At 46.9% G+C, this 22,820-nt stretch overlaps 1 protein-coding gene across 1 annotated transcript in view; it reads left to right on the top strand.

Annotated features, from left to right (window-relative positions):
* Positions 1 to 22,820, top strand: part of LOC119390968 (focadhesin) — a 395,558-nt gene that overhangs the window by 37,543 nt on the left and 335,195 nt on the right. Inside the window, exons 4-7 of the mRNA XM_037658681.2 lie at positions 5,905 to 6,003; positions 9,960 to 10,055; positions 10,121 to 10,280; positions 20,465 to 20,644. Coding sequence (XP_037514609.1) covers positions 5,905 to 6,003; positions 9,960 to 10,055; positions 10,121 to 10,280; positions 20,465 to 20,644 — 535 coding nt within the window. The remainder of the gene's footprint in view (positions 1 to 5,904; positions 6,004 to 9,959; positions 10,056 to 10,120; positions 10,281 to 20,464; positions 20,645 to 22,820) is intronic.

Below are 22,820 nucleotides of genomic sequence, written 5' to 3' on the forward strand. Positions count from 1 at the left end.
CACTGTTGTATTTCAATGTATAGTTACAAAATAACCCGAATTCTCCAGTCCCTGATGCGTACGCCTACCTCAGTCTAGATAATTGTAGTAGTTTTTGTCGATTAAGAGTAATCGTAATGTTCCTTTAATGTTAAAATCTGTGAATATTTGTTGCAAAGAAAGTGTTATGGGATCCTGGAGCTGTTTCGAAAATGGTTGCCTGACTATTCGTGCGTCACTTTGCGACGGTGGATGCATCTGTTGAGCGCCACTGCCACGTGCAGACGCGTCTTCGTTTGCGCGCACCCGTGCCCCCTCGCTCTCTCCCCACCCCCACACACAACCGTACGAGTGTAGTACAAGAGATAGCTACACTCCCGCCCCTCCCCCCGCTGTTCTTCCCATCTGTACGTAGCCCATTTCATCCGTCTTCGGCGTTTGTTTCTTTGCCTGGGGCTCGGAAGAGGCGCCTGCGGACTATGCAGCTTCGATGGTGCACCATCCACCCTCTTCCCGTGCTTTTTTTTTTCTTCGAAAAGACATTCCTGCTCCCTCCGCCGCCCTCCGTTCGCACCCCCGTCCCGTATCTTCTATTTTTATATATATTGTCTTTCTTCCGTTCTCGTATGTCACTCCGCGGTGCTTTGTTCGTTGAGAAGTTCGCCTGCCGATACACAGTGCGCCATAGGCACACGGTCACCGGATGTTGCGGGAAGCACACGCCTGCCTTCTTCAATGGCAGCGGCGGGGCCTTTGGCTACAGTGTACTTTGGTGTCGAAAGCAGCTCGTTTTTGTGCAGTGTTGACCGACTAATGCACCAAAATAGGAATTGTCCACGCAGCTCAAATGGTTCGCTGGCGCTCTCCTCCTCGCACCACAAACACACACACACGCACACAAAAACAACCACTTGTCCCCCCGTTTTATGGCCCATTCAGTCAGGCGCGCGTTCAGTGTTCCAAGGCCACGGACCCGGGGACCGTCGACGCGTGGCTCTTCCGGCTCTTCTCAGAACTCAGAACTCCAAACGTGAACTGATTTCTGATTGGTCCGTTTTCTAGGGGCGGGGCTCCGTCCCCGTGCCGGCGACGGACAAAATACGAATACGCTGACAGCCACAAGTAAAAAATGCAGAAATAATCAAATCACTCTCCTTTGTAATAATATCATTATAAACAACAAAAATATTTTCTATGGGGCAGGGCTCTTGCAAAGTAAAACGCTAAAAAGAAAAAAAATTACGTCATAGTCGCCATTTTGTAGTGTTGGTGAAATCTGGTGAAATTTTGTTCTGGGGTTGGTGTCGAAGCCCCTTTCCAATCTGGCAACGCTGCTACAGTGAGTCGCCTTCCTTAGCGCGCGCTTTGTGTGATCTCGATGCATCACGTAAGCCTCCTTACACGGTGTTTGCTTTAGTGTGCTTCCGCGACGATAACGTGAAGACTGTGTTCAGCGTGCACCAGATGGAGACGTTCTGAGCCATAAATGTTGGATTTCGACCGATTTCGACTCTTCAAAGTGGCACCAAGAATAATGGCAAGACGAGCAACAAGGTTATACTTCAAGGCCCATGTGCTCCGATTGTTTGGTGAGTTGAGTGGGCATGGTTTTTACTCCTATTTAGTATTTATTTGGTATCACCTTTCTTTTTGTATTCAAACTTGGGACGAAGCCGAAAGATCGGGAAAACAAGTCCCTCGTCCTTTGTCTCCGGTATTTGATGACAGCGAGACCAGCGACGCCTCGATTGCAAGTCCACACGCTCTAATAGAAGTTGAATGATTGAGCGCATATATTATTGCAGTTTGTTTTTGTGTTTGTCAGTGTGCACAAAAAAACGTAGCATAGATTAGAGGTAAAGAACAGGCGCCCTGCTCGTGAGTGTAGTTGGAGTCTCGCAAGCCCTTTGTAAGTATTTACAACGTGCGTGTTGAGCCGAAAACGCGTTTATCGCCTCATAGTAAAACGCTCTAGTCGATGCGGTTTGTGTGTTGTAGTGCGCGCCAATCGGCTTATCATACTTGTTCGACATAATGTCACAAGACAACATAAAGGCCACATGACAATTCATTATACAAAATGTGCATAGCATATGTACTACACTGGTGCGATTTATTAATGTTGTTGGCTTAACTGCACAAGCACGTAACTTGCAGCACGTGTGTTATATCCAACTCATTGCAGCCTGACTGCTGTGTTGGGCTTGCAACGATATGGAATCTAGGCTGCCTTTACTACAGTCTTACATATTACTGTTGCCTCATCGTGAATCTACCCTAGCTTAATTTATTTCATGCCATCTTTAAGTTGAGATTTAGTGGCATGCTCTAGGTATGATAGTCGCACCACTATCGTGAAAAAGAGCACGTCACAGATAGTAAGTGATTATTGAGTTTGCTGTAATTTAAGGACGAGTTTGCAGTTCATTCTTGGGTACAGCTCAAAAAACACAGGACGCAAGCGTGTAAACGGGATAAGGCGCTGCTTAATTTTTTAAAAAATTTTGCCCCTTTCTTTTACTTCCTTTTTTGCCGCAAAATTTTGCCATATACTGTTTTCTTTCACGCAATAAGCCACAGTTTGGTGTGTAATATTTCACTCAGTTTTTTGCTATAGTTCAGTTCCTGCAACATTGTGAACATGTGCAGTGAATGAAGGTCTAGATCATTTCTCACTGTGCCGCCTACTTTCTATACATTGATTCAAAGGTAAACTTTAATTAAATATGTGTTACTGTTTTCTGATTTCATGGCTCTGTTTACTTACAGAATCTTTCAGGCACTTCCTCGAGTGCGGATGAGGCAGTCCCGAAGAAATTGACACAAGACATAGTTGCCTTGGCAAAATAGTCGCCCGCAAGATCGCCAACATCAAGGGCCAGAAGAAGCACTTGTAGTTTTGATTATGAGAATATATTTGAACATATGCCTAATTCATCCACTGTGATTATCATTGCAGGGGCGCTGCCACATTGTGGGCCTTCTGCATGACAAGACACCCATAAAACACTTGCGCAAGACTAATTGTAATGGGGCTGAGAAGTAGGCAAATACAAAACTAATACAATGCCAGCAGGCAAATACAGAACCAATAGGCCAATATAATTCCAATTGGCTAATAGAGAACCAATACACCAATATAGGTCCAATAGGCTGATATAGAACCAATAGCCAAATACAGTTCCAATAGACCTATAGAACCAATAGACCAATAGGTGTCAATAACCCAATAGGCTATTGGTTTTCTATTGGGAATTTTTGCTAGGGAGTGCCATGGCCGTTCGATGGAAAGCTTTTTTTTTTCATTCAGCGGCCGTGACAGTGCAATTGCTGGTACTGCCGGTTTCAAGCTGCCGCTGAGTTCGCTGCCGCGTTAGCCCGAGGGTGATAAGCTGTGATTGTTTAGTGAGTGAGACGGCCCGCGTTACACGTGCGCAGTTTCGCTCAGCGGGCTCGTCACCTCCGTTGTCTTCCCCCAGTTAATGCATTTTATGTTGCCGCGTTCGCCTGAGGATACACGAGGTCTGGCGAAAAGAAGCACATGCGCTAACGCTACGTTCTCTGACAGCTGATAACAATTTGACGTCTTTTGGAAGCAAACGGGAAAGAGAACGCTTCAAGCGAAGCACCAAAACACGGCACAGTGGCTTGCCCCCCCCCCATCCCGCCAAATCTGCTGCCGTGGCCGCTTTGGCGCTGGAGGCAGCGCGCGACTGTGGCGGCTCCTAACGTATGCACGGTGCCCATGCCGTATGCGCGCGTTTGTACGTTCTTCGTGCTTGCTTCACTCCGGACCGTGCACGGGTGTGGCGACTAGCCTCTTCGTTCAACGCGGCGAAAACAAGCATTTTGCAAGCAACGCGCACTCGACGTCTCCGCGATGCTCTCGCGGCCCTGCACGACGATGCGCGGCGCACTTGAGTTGTCACGTACTCAAACACGCAGTATATGCTCGCTGTCAGTGCATCGACGTTTCTCGGTGCCCGCGCCGCTCAACAACAGCGAGCTACTTTCGTTTCTACAAAGCGACGCGCACTTTAAAGCGGTCTCGCACGACGCGGCGGCGGCGAACATGCGAACGGCAGGCAGCATATGGCGCGCTCGTACCGCCGTCAATCCGCAGTGTACGGCCAACGCCACACGCGCAGCCGAGCAGATATCTACAGATGACTGTGCACGATAAGGTTGTCGGCTATAAGTCATAACGGCACGTTCACCGGCGGCCGCCACCTCGCCTTCGCTCTTTTCTGATGCTTATCCGCGAAAGCATCGCCGCAATCTCGCGGAAGTCGTAATCACCGATCGACCGGTCTCTGCCGTTACCGAAAAGACGGACGACCTTTTGCGGCACATTGTGGCGTCGACGAGTTTAGGGACGCAGTGAACCTTTTTGCGATGGAACGTTATCGCGGTTATCACTTCTTGCATTTATGCCTTCTTGCGTTCCAAGGCATTGTTTGGTTCATCGCAGGATCGCAGGCGGTCGTAGCTGCAGAGAACGGCGTCAGGATCGGTTACCGTGCGAAAGCTGACCGCAAGGCTTCATGCTGCCTACTATTTTTTTTCTTCCTCACTGCCATTCTGCCACTGAAGAAACGCCCGGAAAGTGAGCGACCTCGCTCGCAGCGTCCGAAATCTGCGTGCGGTGCTCGCCGATCTGGGATATCTTAGTAGCGAGCACCGTGGTCGCGAGTTAACTGGAGCGGGGCACGCGCAAGCGCGCTCCCCTGTCACGCTTTTGAAGGAATGTTTTAACTTTTTTTCGCTTCGTATGCGCCATATTTTTACCGCGACCGTGTCTGAAGTGTTCGTTGTAAAAGTAGGAGGCTTTGAAAAATGTTCGCTATATGTGGACGCAGCATCAATGGTTAGCATAGGAAAATCGTAAGTGCACCGAAATATGGTCGTTATAACCGATAGATCGTTATATGTGGGATCGTTATAAGTGGGTTCGACTGTATATACTTCTGCAGTAAATTTGGAATAAACAGTCGAAAGTTGGCGCTTCCCTTAACCCTTCCCTTGTTGTTTCTTTGCACGAAATAGCCACAACCGTGGCTTCTGAAGGAACATGAACCGACTAGCCCAACAACGTGTGCTTTTGCCTGTATCTCTTTGAGATTATAGCTCTGTGTATCACTCATTTTCCGCTTGTGTGACAGTTGAGCAAATTCAGTTTGATCTCTGGTGGTAGCAACGGTTGTCATTTTTTATTAGGTGATTTGGAAGACCTTGCCTACCTCTTGCCTCCAGCTGCTTTTTAAGTCGATCTATGCAGTTCCCTCTGCGTTGTCCTCATCATACTTGTTCCCAAGAACAATCCTGAAATCATCTGTTTTTACACTCACCTCATCCAGGTTGGGGACTGATTTCACTCTTTCTCTCTTCAGGTTGAGAGCAGTCCTTGCCCTCTAGCCTTTGACTGCTCTCTTTACCTTACCTTTGTATACATACATATATACTGGCACTTTAATGTTTTCTAATGAAAATATGAGAGTCTGCGCATCCTGTCCGTATCATGTTTCAGTTTTTCTGTTCAGTGAGTGGTGTACTGCAAAATGGACTTATTGACAGCTCTGACTACGGCTAGGATTCCAGTGACATGCGCATCTGAAAGCTTCTTGGTGTTTGGCGCTTGTTTCATTTGTCGGTGCTTACCCTGAAGTGCCAAGGCAAGCCCTTGTACTCGGTGTTCTTGCCTTTACACGACATTAAAGGTGTACATGTTTTCACCCTCCCTTGAAATTATTAAGTCGGCTTGACATGACAGCAGCTGTGGCTAGAGTTATGTTTGGCTGCTGCAGTCATATCGGCAGGTATACATTGAATTGTGTGTGCATGAAATTCACGGTGTAAGTGTGACTTTAAAATTGGCTCTGTTTTGTCTATTAAGTATTTCATGTTCAGCCACGTTTTGTGTTGCAGACAGCCAAGTAGTGCCGTTGCAGCTGTGGGTCGACTGCTGACCTTGCACATGCGTGGAGTGCTCCAAGCTGATGCCTACCGCTGCCCCTTTGCGCTCAGGTGGGTATTGCTTATAGTTAAAGGGTTCATCAAAAGAAACCAATGCTGCCCGGTTCTAATTTTCACTTTAATAAACATTAGACGTGCTGATTCCTAAGCATTTGGTACAATATTAAATCTATATTCAATAATGCCAGTTCAAAATCCTAGCCTTCTTGCACTCCTAAAACGACAATACGGCATTACTGGCCAACATGGACACTAGCCAGTGATGTGATCTTAAGACATTTCAAATCGAAAATATATCGCTAACTTTTATTTCCTCTAAAATAATGGGTTTATATGAAAGCCAGAAAGTAAAAAAGTAATATGGTAACTTTTGCAGTCACAGTTGTATACTGCACAAGTACAGCGCGTGATCACAATACAGGTCTGCCATGTTCCTCTTTCAAGTACATCCGGGATGAGCTGTCATTTCAAAGGTCGCATTCACATGGATGACTGATAGGAGTCTGCGACTGGTGACCGAGGAGCTGCACACGGTGACCAATGTTCACACTGGCAAGACAATTTCTGCCGTTTGAGTTGTAACACTCAAAGTTAGTGAAGCGTGGCGTAGCGACCCTGTGCTTTAACAATGCCCACAAGAAAAGCTGCCATGATTCAATGGAGCAAAGCTTTAATGAGCAGGTTAAGCGTCTAAAGGTGGCTGGCTTTCGAGACACCGTCCAAGAGGCAGTAGCCAAAAGGAAATTAAAGAAGTTAAAAAAGAAAAGAAACAGATGTTATGAAAATGAGGACCATAGGCAAATGGAAGTACTTCCTTATATTATTAGAGAAATGCAGTTAGAAGGTACCATGCACTGCGTTTTTATCTGCACAGCTTTTTAAGGCACTTGGGCGTTTTTGATGTGATTGGTCTGTTTTATGCACAGTGCTCTCACTCTACTGTATCATGTATGGTGCACATGCGTCTTGGTTTTCCTTTCAAGTATCTGTTGTTTCATTAAACTGTTGCTAGTCTCAGCGTGTGTGTTCATCAGACTTTCTCCTCTTGTGTATGCGTCCTTCGAGGCTGGGTTCGTCAATTTTCCAAGCTACGTTGCATGTAAGCTATTTTAGCAGCCAGTTCATCATTAGATTTTTGCAGAGGCTTGTTTTGAGCTGTGGCAAGTTCATGCCTCTTTTTCATTTCTTTATAATACCCCAGTTACACTGGCAAATTTAGTGTCATTTTGAGCGAGTGCACTTACACCCCCAGAATGTCACTTTGGAGGCGTGCTGCTACACGGGAAAGGGTAGTGCACTTTGGAAATGATGGTAATGGTGATGGGTACTTAAAGGAGCACTGACACAAAAACTTTGCACCTTGTTTTTTTTGTTGCAATAGATAGCTTATGATCCACTTATCACGGCTGCAAACCTCGTTTGCACGAGTGCGCGACGGTTATTTATTTAGAGACGTTTTTAGAGCCCCCAGTCGCAGTTTCGGTTTCAAAGAGCACCGAGCTAGGCAGCATCCTCCGATGGGAAGGGAAAACACAGCTGGCCACGTGAACACTCGAAACTGTGACGTAGGCGGCGCGCGAGCATGGGTGCGATGGGCGCAGAACTAGGTCAAGTGGCGGCAGCTATGGAGGATTAGAAACAACTAACAAACGCGTAATCTACGTCCTCCGAGCATTTGGAAGCGCCCATCTCGACTCGCTAAGCTTACAGCATCGATTATTTGACTATGGCTCTCAAAAACGGCGCCGAATCGGGACGAATACATTGCTGTCGAAGCTTAAGGACATGAATCTAAAGCAAATGGAAGCATCAGTTCGGAACTTACACGTTAGAGAGTGCACGGTGGCCACTTGATAGATTCAAAGTGGAAGACAACCGCTTTTGGCAGTGCTGCCATGTTTTTCGTAGGCGCGAATGCCTCGCTGGCGAAGCTTGCCGTGCAAGTTGGACAGCTCTCGCACGTGCGGCAGGCTTGCCGCTAGTGTGAGCGGGCCATAACATCTGCCCACGGGCACGACGAGCGAACAGCAGAAGAGAGTACAACCAGCATGCGAAAAGCCGCAGGCATGGAGGAAGAAATACGGCAGGATGCACACACAAGCGCAAGGGCACAACCAGCCACCAGCCAACACAAACTCGTGACGTAGGTTTGTTTACACATCCACCGCGTTGATGTCGGCGTCGCGAAGCGCTCGCATCTCGCTCAGTCGCGCGGCATGCACTTTAAAACTGATTTTAAGTATGTTGTAGGCTATATTGTCCCTTGATATTTCGTAGACGTTGTGTACGGCTCCACATACATCTATTTCACTCATTATCTCGCCTTCGAAATTTTGTGTCAGTGCTTCTTTAAGTAGCACGACAGATTAAGCGCACATATTAAGCACACGTATTTAGCACACATAAATACTTTACAAAAAGTGGACGAGTGAGCGCCCTCCGTTGTAGTTCAAATTCGAAGGTTGTGGGTTCGGATCCCACCGACGGAAAGGGTGATTTTTCATCCACTTTACTTCCTTTCAATTTAAGTGCAAGTCGTTACACTGCAGTTAAGAAACCACAAATAATGACCCCTATGCTTTCCTTGGCTTAATTGTCTGTCGGTTTCATTAGTTATGCGTAATGCAGAAAATGAGCCCCTCAGGCAATTCCCCTACTTTCGTACGACAGATATTTGTTATGTAAGGCAATCTTTTTTAAGTGATGTGTTACAGCTATAAGCCACCCTTAAAATAAACTTTACATACAAACGCGGTGGCTGCAACCATTTCACGGCGTGTGCTGAGCATGCCCCTGGCGGTCGTCGCTGTAAACATCCCGAGCGCGAGAATAGCGGAGTAGTCTTTTGTGGTATAGTGGGTTTTGATGTATAAGAATCTTCGTAATAACGAAAACGGTATAGTTTAAAAAATGTTATGAACTCGACTTCGGATAATAACTTATTTATTCTCGAGCCATTGCTGCTGAGGCCCGACACACTGTCGCAGCCAAGTGAGTGTGGCGAACACACTCCCCAGCAAGTGCACTTTGCAGTGGGTGTCACTAAGCGTTCCCATCTCACAGCGTGCACATGGCACTAGCGGCGAAGTGCACTCCCTCAAAGTGCACTTTAGTTGCCTCATGTGACAGGGGTATAAAAGTGCTGATGGCAGAGACACTTTCATGAAACTGTTAAATTCAGCCCGAGGCTGTTGCACTTCACGTGACAGTTCAGAGTTTGAGGGCATCATGCAAACGTAGCAATAATTACAGCACTTGAACTGCTGGCAGCAGCAATCATGACAACAAAAGTAGGAGCAAATCGGCATGCAAACAATGCTGAACCAATCTGCGCAAAGAAAGAGTGTTTCTCAGTGTACCTGACTTCCTGTTGCCACGACTGCCACTGCCAAAATGGGGCCTTGTGGAGCACAGTGTCGAGCCTAAATAGTGTTTCCAGTAGGTGTCCTGGCAGTCCGTGCTGGTGCAGAAGCTGGTTCCAGATGGGTGTATCGACGAGATAGTGACGTTGATTGGCCAGATATTCCAGGTCGACGGACAGGTCGAGGATCCATAGAAATATCTCGATAACCCAAATAGCCGATTGGGATAACAGTCGCAATCTGCACAAGTAAACACCTGCGCTAAGGTAGACTGTTGCTCAGTGGACTTGACTTCTGCTGCCACGACCACCACTGCCAAAATGCTTCTGGCATTTGTCCAATTTCAATCATTGGCAGTGCAGCCAACTGGTCAAAACTTTGAAACTATATTTTACTGGACATTAAGCTAGGTTGAGAGGTAATACATGACAGTAGAAGTCAATGTTGAAATCAAAGGCATCTTGACGAGGGCATTGCAGCCTCTTGAAGTAAGTGCCAATCTGTACATTGGAACAGTGCTCCTCTTGTTCAGGCTTTTACTGGCCCGTGGCACTGGTCTTCAAACATGTAGGGCATTTTGTCCCAGAAGTGCACTGTAGCAACAAGCATCAGGTCTGTGAGCAAGAACCGTTGTCCTCTATGCAGGAGCCACCCATTGGTGTTAGTGCTTCGGGAGCGACCAGACTGTTGGGATGCTGTTCTGCAGACTGTCCAGGAAGCACTTGACGAGTGCAGCACAGGGTATAAGCGGGGTTCTGTTGAGGGACATTGCAGTGAACGGTCTTTTTTTCGTTGTGTAACTGCAGTCAAAAGGAGGCCCTGCTGGAGCTACTGCGTCCTCTGCTGCTCCACTGCTTGGTTGGACCCATCCAACCGACCGAACACAGAGCACTTCGGATGTGGCTGTGGCTAGCTCTGGCTCAGCACTGGCCTCGTTGGCTTGGTGCACTACTGCCCTGGATGCCCGTGAGTAATGTCTCGTGTTTGGGTAGCCACAGGGTTCGGGGTGATCACACCAGTTGTCCCATGCTAATTTCAAGGCTGGCCATCTTGAGGAACAAACATTTGCAAAATGTAAGATATGTGCTTCCTAGTGAATAAAAATCAAACTGCCAGTGCTTAAATACAAGGTGTGTTAAAAAAAAATTGGAGCAGCTGCACACTAGTGGTGCAGTGGCTGAGGAGGAAAGGTTGAGGAGAGGAAAAGACGCAACTTCTGCTGCCCTAGTTGGGAGCACAGCTCAGTGCCTGTAATGGAATGGGGAGAGGGTAATAAAGATGTGGAGAGGGAAGCAACGGAGCTGGTGGCCTTCCCCTCCTCCTTTCCCCCACTTCCCTTTCCCACCCCTTGCCATACAAGGCTATGCTATGATTTACCCTTTTCCTCCTCGTAACCCTCGCTTTCCTTTTTCACCTCATTGCTATCCTATACCATGCTGTGCTTTACCCTCTCCCATCGTCCTTTCCTGCCTCCTCACATAGTTCCTCCTCATCCTCACATCCTTTTCCACCCCCTTGCTATACTGTACCGTACAAGGCTATGCTGTGCATTACACTCCGCCTCCTCTTCACCGTCATATCACTCACCCTCACACTAGTGATTCCCTTTCTCACCCCTTGCTGTACTTCATCATGCGTAAAGAGCAGTGCTCACGGGAACGACAGACGAAAGAGAAGCAAGCAGGACTAGCGCTGACTCTCAACTGAAATTTTTATTGGAAAGGAAACACTATAAATATCTAGAATTATCACAACCATGTGGGCCAAGAAAAACACACCGAAAAAAAAAATAATACAGAAATGAACTGGACAACTTGCATTTCGATACAATCATCTCTTACAAGTGTTAGTCAGATAATCAAATTCAGTGTCACTCAAGGTGATCGCTACTGCACTGTCCATCCTGGAGCGGAGCTTGTAGCTCGTGAGGAGGTGCACTGGGGTACGGCCACAGGCCTGCGTCGGCGTGTGCCGCCTGTGCAGAATCTATGCCAAACGTGTTTTCAGCGACCCTTGTACATTCTTCCTCAAGCAATCCCTGATGGCTTGAATGACCCGTACCGTAAGCCCATTGAACTGAGGATGGTACGGTGCTGTTAGGAAATGCGCTATGTTATTCAGCTGCACAAACTTTCAGAATTCTGCACTTGTAAATTGTGGGTCATTATCAGATACAAGCGTTCAGGGCAATCCAAACGTGCTGAACAAGGTGTGCAGGGTCTCTACTGTGGCGTGCGTCGTGGAGCTTCACAGGGGTACTGCTTCTATCTACTTACTATGTGAATTCACAACAACCAGTAGCATGTGATCCTCGATTGGCCCCATAAAGTCTCTGTGCAGCCACGACCAACACTCGCCCATTTCTGGCAATGCTACGGGGGATTTCTAGGAGGACATAGGTGCAGCCTGCTTGGAACCGGGACAGCATTCAAAACCATGTGTTCAGTGTTGTTATCGATCCTCGGATGTGACAGCAGAGAGCGTATTTGAAAAACAGTGCAAAACACAGCGGATAGTGGCCTAGCCACTTCATTGAGCAGATACCTTGATGAGTATCATGCAACAGGCATAACATGGACGCTCTTGGCCTTTTCGTGATTGTGCAATAGCCACAGCACAGAAACTCGTGACTCCAGTTATCTCCCCCTTTTGTTGAAGTAATGGCTGCAGTTACAGGTCCTCGGACCCAAGTCTTTTTGCCATCCACCCTGCACCCACTTTAACACCTTCGCTAAATCCTCATCGTGCAGTGTGTGCATGGCCAGTTGCTTTGTGGACATTACACCGTCATTGAGATTTTTGTGAGTGGGACGTGCTGATAGTTAACGGTTTTTTCCTTGGTCTCGGGCTGAGAAGCTGCGGATGTTGGAAGTCGGCTGGGGACATTTGCTGGAATGTCATCCTTCCCCAGCTGGTGCTCGATGGCATAATCATAGGCATTCAGCAGTAGGCCCCATAGGCGTGCGCACAGGGGGGGGCAGGGGGGGCAGGGGGGGCGGCTGCCCCCCCGTTAATCGGGACGGCAATCGCCGGGCGGATTCTAAGGGCTGGCGTCAAGGCCCTCCGAAAACGCACCACGAAAGCGCGGACAATTTAGAGTTGGTCCTTTGGTGCGCCAGCGAACGCCGGTTGTGGTCCAAAGACCGAGTCAGAGCCGAGAGTCGATAACACAAACGAAAACGAAATATATTCTCAGTTAAGGCAATACAAATAATACAAACACATGCACACTCGGCTGGTACCAGTTACAACTTCACAATATAATTCAGATGGTGTTTACACAACGGGAGCTAAACAAACAGATCACACGCTACGAATGCAATCGCATGCGTTACAACTATTCAACGACAGTTAAAGTCCTGAATAGATAATGGCGTATCCAGTCCACAATACTTGGACGGTAATCGAATGCTTCTCTTCAAGGAAACACTCACGCCAGCTCCAGCGTTGATCGTCGTAGCTCAACCGTCGTCGTGACTTGTCACGGCTCACACGGTGTCGTCATCGGATTCTTCCAGATCGACGAGCGACTGACCACACACCATCATAAACACGTCTTCTTTGGCTAACGGAGCCACACTTAGCGTAACTTCACCATCACCGGGCCGACTGACTCGCTCACTGACTTCACTATTGTCGATTGCATGCTTTTATCCCTTCTCCCCCGGGTTCTAGAAGCGTCGGGATGTTTCTTCTGCGTGCAGTACAGCTAAGCCTGGGGAAAGGGCGAGAGCTTTCTCGTAGGTTCAAATCGCGGCGGCATCGCTCGCGGATGCGTCCTCCCTTCCTTCTAGAAACATCCAGGATTTGCCGGGCGTTTGATCGCGTCGTCTGCGCCTGGCTCGATTGGGTGAGGAGGATGCGGCGCGCCGGCGTCTTTTGATGCTTGTTTTTTCGTCTTTTCGTGCTTCTTGGCGAGCGGTTCGCGCCGTTCTGTCTCGTAGCTGCTTGAAAGCGGCCGCGCGCGCGCTTTATAACACGCTAATTTGTGACACCCCCCTAATCACCTAAGAGGGGGGGGGCGCAAAATCTGCACCGTACATTGACCCTTCTAGTCACCTAAGAGGGAGGGGGGCGCAAAATTTGCCCCATACATTGACTTAGTAGGGTGGGGGGGCGCTGCGATGAACCTTCGCCCCCCTGATGGCGAACCCTGCGCACACCAATGGTAGGCCCCATCTATGGATTCGGGCGGCGGCCATCACTGGTACAGCAATATCTGGATGAAAAAGCTCCACAGGAGATTCGTGGTCAGTCATCAGTGTGAATGGCCTACCGAGTAGGTGTTGCTGGAATTCCAAGACCCCATAAACTAGAGTGAGCACTTCGCAGTCCATCCACGAATAATTTTTTCGGCTTCCGTCTGTACCCAAAAACGAAACCCCACCTGCCAGAGTACTCCGTCCTCGACCTTGTTAGAAGGCGCTGCCCCGATTCCATCCAGAAAGGCGTCACACTTCAGGACTAGAGACCGACGAGGGTTGAAATGCACCAGAAAGCCTACCGATTTGATAACATCCTTCACCTTGTTGAACTCCGATTGTTGACCGGTACCCCATTCCCACCAAGTTCTTTGTGGAGTAGATGATACAGAGGCACCATGGCCGTAGATGCATTGGGGAGAAACTTGTGGTAGTTTGTTACCACAAGTTTACCATAATTCTTTGAGGCGCTGCGGAACCTGCACCTGAAGGGTGGCATCCATGTTTTCTGACTCTGGTTGAAGGTGCTGAGCAGTAATTCGGTGCTCCACAAAGTCCACCTCGGCTTGACGGAACTTGTACTTGTCTGCATTCAAGCGCACGCCATACTTCCGAAACCGCTGCAATACTTTGTGCAGTGTGGTGCTTCCATCGTGTTTTTTGGTGATGATGACATTGTCTAAATAAACCTGAACCCCAGGAAGCCTATGCAAGATGGTTTCCATGCGACGTTGAAACAAGGCAGGCGCTGAAGCCACTCCAAATGGCAGGCTAAGGAAACTAAACAGTCCCTGATGCATGTTTATTGTTGTGAGCAGCCTGGCTTACTTGTCCAATGGCAGCTTATAGTAAGCCTCCCCGTAGGTCTATCTTGGTGAAGATTTGACCACCATTCAACGTTGCTAAGGTATCTTCCACTCGGGGCAACGAGTACTGCTCTGTATGACACGCTTTGTTTACCGTGAGTGTAAAATGGCCGCAGAGGCGAATGCTGCCATTATGCTTCACTACAGTACGACTGATGCAGCCCACTTGGAATGAGGCACAGGCACTATAATGCCTGCTGCCAAAAGGCTCTTAACTTCCACATCTGTCTTTGGACGAAAGGCATATGGAACTTCGCGGGCTTTCCAGAATTTTGGTATCGTGCTGTCTCAAGTCTCAAAGTGTACCGGTGGATGAGGCCTAAGCCTGGCGCGAACACGTCAGTGAATTCTGCTGTGAAACACTAAATGCTAATATTGTCAGCCACGACGAAAGGCATTTTCTCGGCTGTCATGTTCACGTTCGTGACTGCTGCCTCGAGCATGCGGAACGTATAAATCAGGTCGTGACCGCACAGGTTGCGCCCAAAAAACCTGAGGACTGTCAGGAATCTGTCAGTAGACTGGTGTCCCAGGAAATCTTGAGCTTGAGTTGCCGATGCAAGGGAAGCATTTTGAGGAAATAAGTCAGTGGCGAACCACACAGCTTGGGCCGCACTGTTTTCTTGTGCTCATAGGTGGGCCATGTGATAACCGACAACGGTGACCCTGCATCGACCTGCATGTCCATTGGAACCCCTGCACAGTTCAATGTGCACGGGATAAGTTGCACATTGCCAACTTGGTTATGACTTTCTGCTGCCTCGAGCATGAATATGCCATCCATACCTGGAGTGGAGTCCTCATCGCGAGATGATAGAATGTGTCCTTGACGCGGCAGCCCTGGTGGTCTCTCAATGAACCCGCTCTCCCAATGGAAACAAGCCCGGCCGATATGACTTTACGGTTGGCACTTGAAGCACAACACCGATTAAAACAGACACTCCTTTGGTCTGTGTCCTTTTTCTCTGCAATGGGTGCACAAATAGTTAGTGGTCGGATTCTTGGGCGGTATCCTCTCATCGCATGTACGCTTCCCGCTATGATGTGGCTCTCTTGCGCATTCCCTTTTGCCATTTTGGCTGATAACGCAATTTTGTCTGCTTCCTGCCTCATCAGCTGAGAGGTTTCGCGAGCAACTCCCAACGCTCTTCTACGCTTTGCAGACCACAGACGATGCATTCTCGTAACATTCTGTTCAGTGTTGTGCCAAAATTGCAAATGTGTGCTATCTGTCGAATGGCAACAAGAAAATACTTGACAGGTTCGCCTAGCAGCTGGTCGCGCGTAAGAAACTTGTACAACTGTGCTAGTTGAGTTACGGCGAAAAGTGCTGCTGCAGCAAAGCTACCACTTGGGCGTACGAAGGTTCGTTGACCTTGTCCTGCACACATCGTCCACTAAGCACATCTGTGGTGTGGGGGTCAGCAGTGCAACCAACGGGGCCCGCTTGTTTTGGTTTTCCACATGCCTTCAAAGAATGCCTCCAGTAAAACTTAATAGGCTGGCCGCTCGTCGCTTGTCAAATTGCAGCAAGCTGGCAAATGCTGTTGATGGCAGTGGCATACTAAGAGGGCAGCCTGTTGCTATCCCATACTTGTTGCCGCTGAATGAAATTACTCACATTGACAATAGCTGGGCCAAGGCAGCGTTTATTGAGCTGGGGTGGTTAGTACAGCATAGTGCAAGAGGAGGTGGGTTAGCGTGAAGGGTGGGAAGGAGGAACAGGAGCGATTACAGTCGCCGGGCATGATGTCATCCAGATATGGCAACTAAACCTCAAATTTTCGCCTCTGACACCTGTACGTACAGTGCTGGGATTGTGCCATGGAGAATCTTGGAGTTATGGAGTTATCTTACGGAGTTATCTTCAAATAGGCAGCTAGCAACACATGAAAAAGCCTATGCTCTCAACTTCACTCTTCAACAGCTCCTTCTGTGATCTGGTGTTCTTAACAACAAGCATGAAATAAAGCTTAAAATAACAGAGAGCTGAGCTAGTTGGTAAGTATTCATGCTAAAGAATTGCCTCAGAAGGATGGAATACAATTTTTAGACATTTCCTTAATGTTTCAGGAGAACCTGTTTGCTGGCAGTATTCTCCTAGATTTTCTAAACCACTGTTAAACTTCTCGTCGAAACATTCTAAGATTGTAAAAAACAGTATATAGCCATTTCGTGCCTTAAGTCCTCTCTCACTAAGTCATGTGAAAACAAAATGAGTGCCAGCTTTAACGCACAAGTTATGCGTCTTCTAGGAGTAGTTTATTCTTGCGTGGCAGTGGCCACTGTAGCTGAATGCTTAAATAAATTCATTTTGTTAAGTCCGAGCATGGTTGCAGAAAGCAATAGGAAAGAGCGTGTCGTTGGCATTCCTTATATTTATTGCGTATCTCATAAGCTAAAGAAAGTAGGGGTTAGATACAGCGTTAATGCTGTTTTTACGGCTGCCAATAAGCTAGGTAAGATATGTGCCGCTGTGCAGAGGAAGAATGAGTGGGTGATAGACAAGAAGTGGACCGATATTTATTTTGTGAAACATACCAACAAATTTACTGATTGCCGTACGTGTGGGGTGTATAAGGTTCCGTTTAGCTGATAAGTTTTCGTGCTTTCCTTCTTTTCCGCTATTGTCCGCCTCTTCAGCTGCTAGTCGGCGTTTGTGGTGTCTTGACTTCTCTTTTGTGTCCCTGTTTGCACACCTTGTCTCTTTAACATGAAGCACGAAATACCTGCAAGCCATCTGGCAAAATTCCAGAGCAATATGGGAGCTTGCACAAAAAACAAGGAGGAGCTAGATGAGCTGGTATCCTGATCTGTCTCTTTGCAAGTGTGTGCTCGACGGGCAGGGTTAAAAGAAAGATATTTATTGAAATATTGTTGATAATTGTACCGACATGTGCAATGCAGATTTCGATGTCCACCGTTGCTTCATGTTTCAAAATAAAACTGGTATGCGCAAAATTACAAACAGGGACACAGTAAGGTGAACACGGACGAGCGCAAGCTTTCAACTGACATTTATTGTTTGTCACTCTTCAATGTAGTATATACGCATAAACAGGCATGCACAAGCAAAGGTGGTCACATGGTCACGAGCTACCATATTACAACAAACAAGAAAGCCAAGGAAAGTATAGGGGACGTTATTAGTAGTAATTATGATGTAAATGTGAAGAAAGTAAAGTGGACGAAAAGATAACTTGCCGCCGGCAGGGATGGAAACTGCGACCTTCAAATAAGGCGTCCGATGCTCTACCACTGAGCTACGTCAGAGGCCATCCTGCCGTCCACTTTATGGGGTATATATGCGCATTTAAACATAGGAGTGTTAGTCAGCGTTGCTAGTAGCCATGACGGCGAGTGTGGAGCACTCTTTTTCTGCCTGCAGGCGTCATGAAGCTTATAAACATTTTATGGGCTGACAGCTAACCAATAATCCCTCGCATACTACCTGAAGGCATCCAGTCTACCAGAACGAGACCCTCGCTATGAATTAATGAAAGAAAGAGAATTGTAAGGGCTCGTTTTTCTTTGCTAGACACAACATTAATTGGTATTAACAGACAAGAAAGCCAAGGAAAGTATAGGGGACGTTATTTGTAGTAATTATGATGTAAATGTGAAGAAAGTAAAGTGGGTGAAAAGATAACCTTTGAATAACGCGCCCGATGCTCTACCACTGAGCTACGGCGGAGGTCATCCTCCCGTCCACTTTATGGGTTATCATCATAATCGTCAGCCTGACTACGTCCACTGCAGGGCGTAGTCATGTTCTGCCAATCAGCCCGGTCCTGTGCTTACTGTTGCCATGTCACCCCTGCAAACTTCTTAATCTCATCTGCCCACCTAACTTTGTCTCCCCCTCGTGCGTTTGCCTTCTCTTGTAATCCAGTCAGTTACTCCTCATGACCAGCGGTTATCTTGCCTACGTGTTACGTGCCCTGCCCATGTCCATTTCTTCTTCTTGATTTCAACTGAGATGTCCTTTACACCCGTTTGTTCCCTGACCCACTCTGCTCTGCTCTGCTCTTAAACATGAATCCACTCTGCTCTCTTCTTGTCCCTTAAGGCTACACCTATCATTTTCTTTTGTGACTATATGAATTTATATTTAGGCGTGTTAGTTATACCTAGGAGGATGGCCACTGCCGTAGCTCAGTGGTAGAGCATCGGACGCGTTACTCGAAGGTCACAGGTTCGGTCCCTGCCAGCGACAAGTTATCTTTTCGTCCACTTTACTCTCTTCACATTTACATCATTACTACAAATCACATCCCCTATACTTTCCTTGGCTTTCTTGTCTGTTAATTTCAAGTAATGTTGTGTCTAGCAAGGAAAAATGAGCCCTTACAATTCCCCTTCTTTCGTTCAGATTACAACTAGGCATGCAAAAATTTCAACATACTATCAAATAAAGAAATGGACGTGTTGCTCACACAAGCATTGCCTCTCAAAGACATATAAAAGGCCTCCATCAGTTCACGGGCTGTGGTGTCACTGCTCTTGCCCAATATCTTAATGTTTTGGAAAATCACTGCGCACATGCTAGCTGACAATGCACAGGCAAATGCACGTTCTCGTTATTTCTAATTGACAGCCCTTGTTCCCTTGCCCAATCGCTCATGCAGTGCCCCATTTGGCCTACGTTGCTTCATGTACTGATTGAACAGTAAGGACTGTTCCAGGCATGCAGCCTGTAATAACATGCAAAATGACAACTAGGGGTGTGCGAATATTCGAAATTTCGAATAGTGTTTGCTATTCAATTCGATTCGCACTGGAATTTTACTATTCGAACTATTCGAACTTCCCAAAAACAAATACAGTCAACGTCCAATTGAAAGTGACCCCTTCAGACTTTCAATATGCTTCACCTCATTACATTCTCGTATTGCGGCAAAGCTGCCTTTCAGGCTCCGTTACGGTCTAACTTTACCAAGACACAGTCAACGTCCGATTGAAAGTGGTCCCTAAATTTTCAATATGCTTCACCTCATCACACTCCGGTATGCAGCAAAGCTGCCTTTCAAGCTCCGTTACAGTCAGATTGGAAGTGGTCCCTAGATATTCAATATGCTTCACCTCATCGCACCCGGTATTGCGGCAAAGCTGCCTTTCAAGCTCCGTAACAGTCAGATTGGAAGTGGTCCCTAGATATTCAATATGCTTCACCTCATCGCACCCCGGTATTGCGGCAAAGCTGCCTTTCAAGCTCTGCTACGGTCGCAAATGTATTAACTCAAATAAACGCTGGTTCCAACGTGGAGATGAAAGATATGGCAGAGGTGGGGGATCAATTAATGCTGTTTTGGACCTAAAATTTGGGCAGGAAGTCCGAAAAATTGGAAGCCGAAACTTTTTAGCATCCAAAATTTCGGATGTTTTTATATATCTACGTCTACGAGGCAGATTTGGAACTCCGGACTTCAAGGGAGCATACCCTTGTCCGCCACATCAGTTGGGCATCAGAGGAGGAGAGGCTGAGGAAATGGCACCTTTGCCTATAACGTGTAAAGTGTTGTCAGCAACACTTTGGTTGCACCAAATCATGTACATAAATACAATTCAGCCTCTACATTGCCTCATTCTTGATAAGACAACTATGAAACACCACCCCGCCAATGCTTCATTAACCTAGTGAAAAGAAACACTTTCATGTTGCTATCTCATAAGAATATGCTTAGGAATCCTCTCTAACTTTTTTTTCTGCAATTTCGCTTTGAAGTATTCGAAAAATATTCTAGAAATATTCGAGAAATATTAGAAAAATATTCGATTCGATTCGCACTTACACTTCAATATTCGAATTCGCTTCGCACCCAAAATTTTGCTATTCGCACAGCTCTAATGACAACAGGAAAAATACTGTATGTTGTTTCATGTTTCAAGAGAGATGAATTGACTAGTGCAGACACGCAGTGAGAAGTTTCGTGCATCAGTCCACTTTGGAGGGAAAGGTCCTGGGTGGGTAACCTTGCATTTTGTCCTCTTCCTGGCTTCTTTTCCCTGCATGGAGTGCTTTCCTTTCGATGCTGGGAAATTTGTATTGCAACGAGAAGGACCACAAAGCTCTGTGTTGCAGCTCTGCAGTGTGGGCGTGCGGTGGCAGCTGCAGGTGTTGGAGCAGCTTCTGGTGAGGGTGGCCCCACCCAATGACAGCTACTGCGCCTTGCAATCGCTGGCTGCCTGCCTGCTGGCCTTGGATGTTAAACTCAACTGCCGACCAGTGCTTCAGGCTCTGCTGAAATGTCTGCGCTCCCAGGTGGGTGGTTCTACGAACAACAAAGCTTTTACACAGTACAACATTTCCTTGCAATGTTGCAGTTGTTTCTGCACAGTCCTCAGTTGTCTTTCCCATTAGATTGGGAATTGCTCCTAGTTGGTTATTTGTGATCACCTAATGACGACAGTGCATAAGACGTGGTGTGAACGTATAAGAGGCACAGGAGAAGCGCTGTATGTGTGGAGACGTTTACAACACTGTGCAGAACAGATGTGGACACAGAATGGTGTATGTCATTTCTATGTTTGTTGTTCATATTTAAATGCTCTTATATAGGCAGGGGTGGGTATTCAAGCGCCTTGAAGATTCGAGTTCGCTTTGACACTAATCTAAAATTTCCTAAACTTAGGAATATTTTGCCACATGTAACAAGATTGTTTCACTGCAGCATGGGTATGGTGTTCTGTGAAATGCCTCTCCAGAGGAAATCCACGCTGCTAGGAAGTCGCACTTCAAGGTTAAATATGCATATTACCTGTGCCCCGATTAATCTTTTCTTAAAGTTTAAAAGCGTCCTATGTGGGCTTACACGTGCTAAATATAGCAAGTTTTAGCAAGTTTTAAAACTTAAGGTATTTCAGCGCTTATAGCTTGCACCCTAGTGCTGTTCAAATGCTGCTACTATGCAGAGTTGCTTCAAAGCAAGAAAAGTGCCATTGGCATAAGCCTAGTTCTAATTCTTAAAAGATATTGTTCGAGTTAGCTCTGTTATGACAAAAATGCTCATTTCTCTTTATATTTGATATATATAACTTGAACTATTCCATTTGAAATTATTCGACCGAATCGCTATTCACTTCGAACCTCAAACTTACTACATTTGCCCATCCCTACTGTTATAAGTGTGGACCACTTACAATGCAAGTCCTTTGACATGTAAATATCTGCAATATCAGCACTACTTCACAAAGATAGCAGCTTTAACAGCCGGAACATAGGCAGAATACCATTGTAGGCCAACAAGCCACATATATCTCACTAATGAAACATGCACTAAAGATTGCAGTTGGTGAATGTTAACATGTAAACATTTCACGACTGACCCCTCCGCGTGATCTGTGCATTAAGCAAACAAAATAATGAAAGAAAGGCAAGTGTTTAATTTTACACACAAACTCCAAAGACCCACAATGCACTGTATTGACAAATGACTTGAGTGGTAGCGTAGACGCTTCTCTATTGCCTAGGCCCATCTCTGTGGAACACTTGGTGCCGCACTACAGTACATCCTTACTACAGTAGAACCCCGCTGTTACGTTCCTCACTGCTGCGTTTTCCCGGCTGTTACGTCGTTTTCCGTTGGTCCCGGCATAGCTCCCATAGGATACAATGTATTGGGAACCCCGCTGTTACATCGTAACTGTCGGACCGTTCCCGTATGATACGTCGCGAAGTGCGCTCGGAGCCGACTGAGTGACTACCGAAGAGAGCGGTCATTGGTGCATTTTCACACAGCTTGGCCTCGTTTGACCGTAATATTAGCCGCATGAGAGGCGCAAGCAACAGAATCTTTCAATTGATGCAAACAAAAGCATGGCCTTCGAGATTCAAATTGGAAAGATGGTGTCTATGACGTAACTGTTCGCGAAAGCAAGGCCTTCGAGATTGGCATTTACTATTGACAAAAGCATAGCCTTTGAGATTTGCATTGCACAAACATGGCGTGTATGACGTAATTGCTTGCGAAAGCAAGGCCTTCGAGATTGGCATTCACTTCTGCCATCGCGTTGGCGTAGACTCATCATCATCGTTATTTGTCGGAGAACGGGAAGAGTTCGAGCTGGTTGGAGCTCGCATGGTCGTGCGTGCGGTTCGCGGTCGGACTCGCTGCGCCGGTCGTGATTGCGTGTGCTTAGTTCTTTCATGCCTACAGCTGTTGGTGTTAAAAAAAATGACATACGTTGATTACATTTCTGTGGATGAGGCCGTCCTTAGCTCCGCGTTTCTATCCATCGACTAGATCGCGGCTGAGCGCGCCAATTTTCGTGCTGCTCGTAAGAATTGAAATAAAATTCTGTACCACTAAATATTTTGCCGTTTTTCCTGTTTTTTGGCTCTTGCGTTTCCCGTCTCTTACGTTTATTTTCTACGGTCCCTTCAAAAACGTATCAGCGGGGTTCTACTGTATAACAGTTGCATATGGCAAAAACATAAC

The sequence above is a fragment of the Rhipicephalus sanguineus genome, chromosome 4, assembly GCF_013339695.2.
Source record: "Rhipicephalus sanguineus isolate Rsan-2018 chromosome 4, BIME_Rsan_1.4, whole genome shotgun sequence".
Taxonomy (NCBI): Eukaryota; Metazoa; Arthropoda; class Arachnida; order Ixodida; family Ixodidae; genus Rhipicephalus; species Rhipicephalus sanguineus.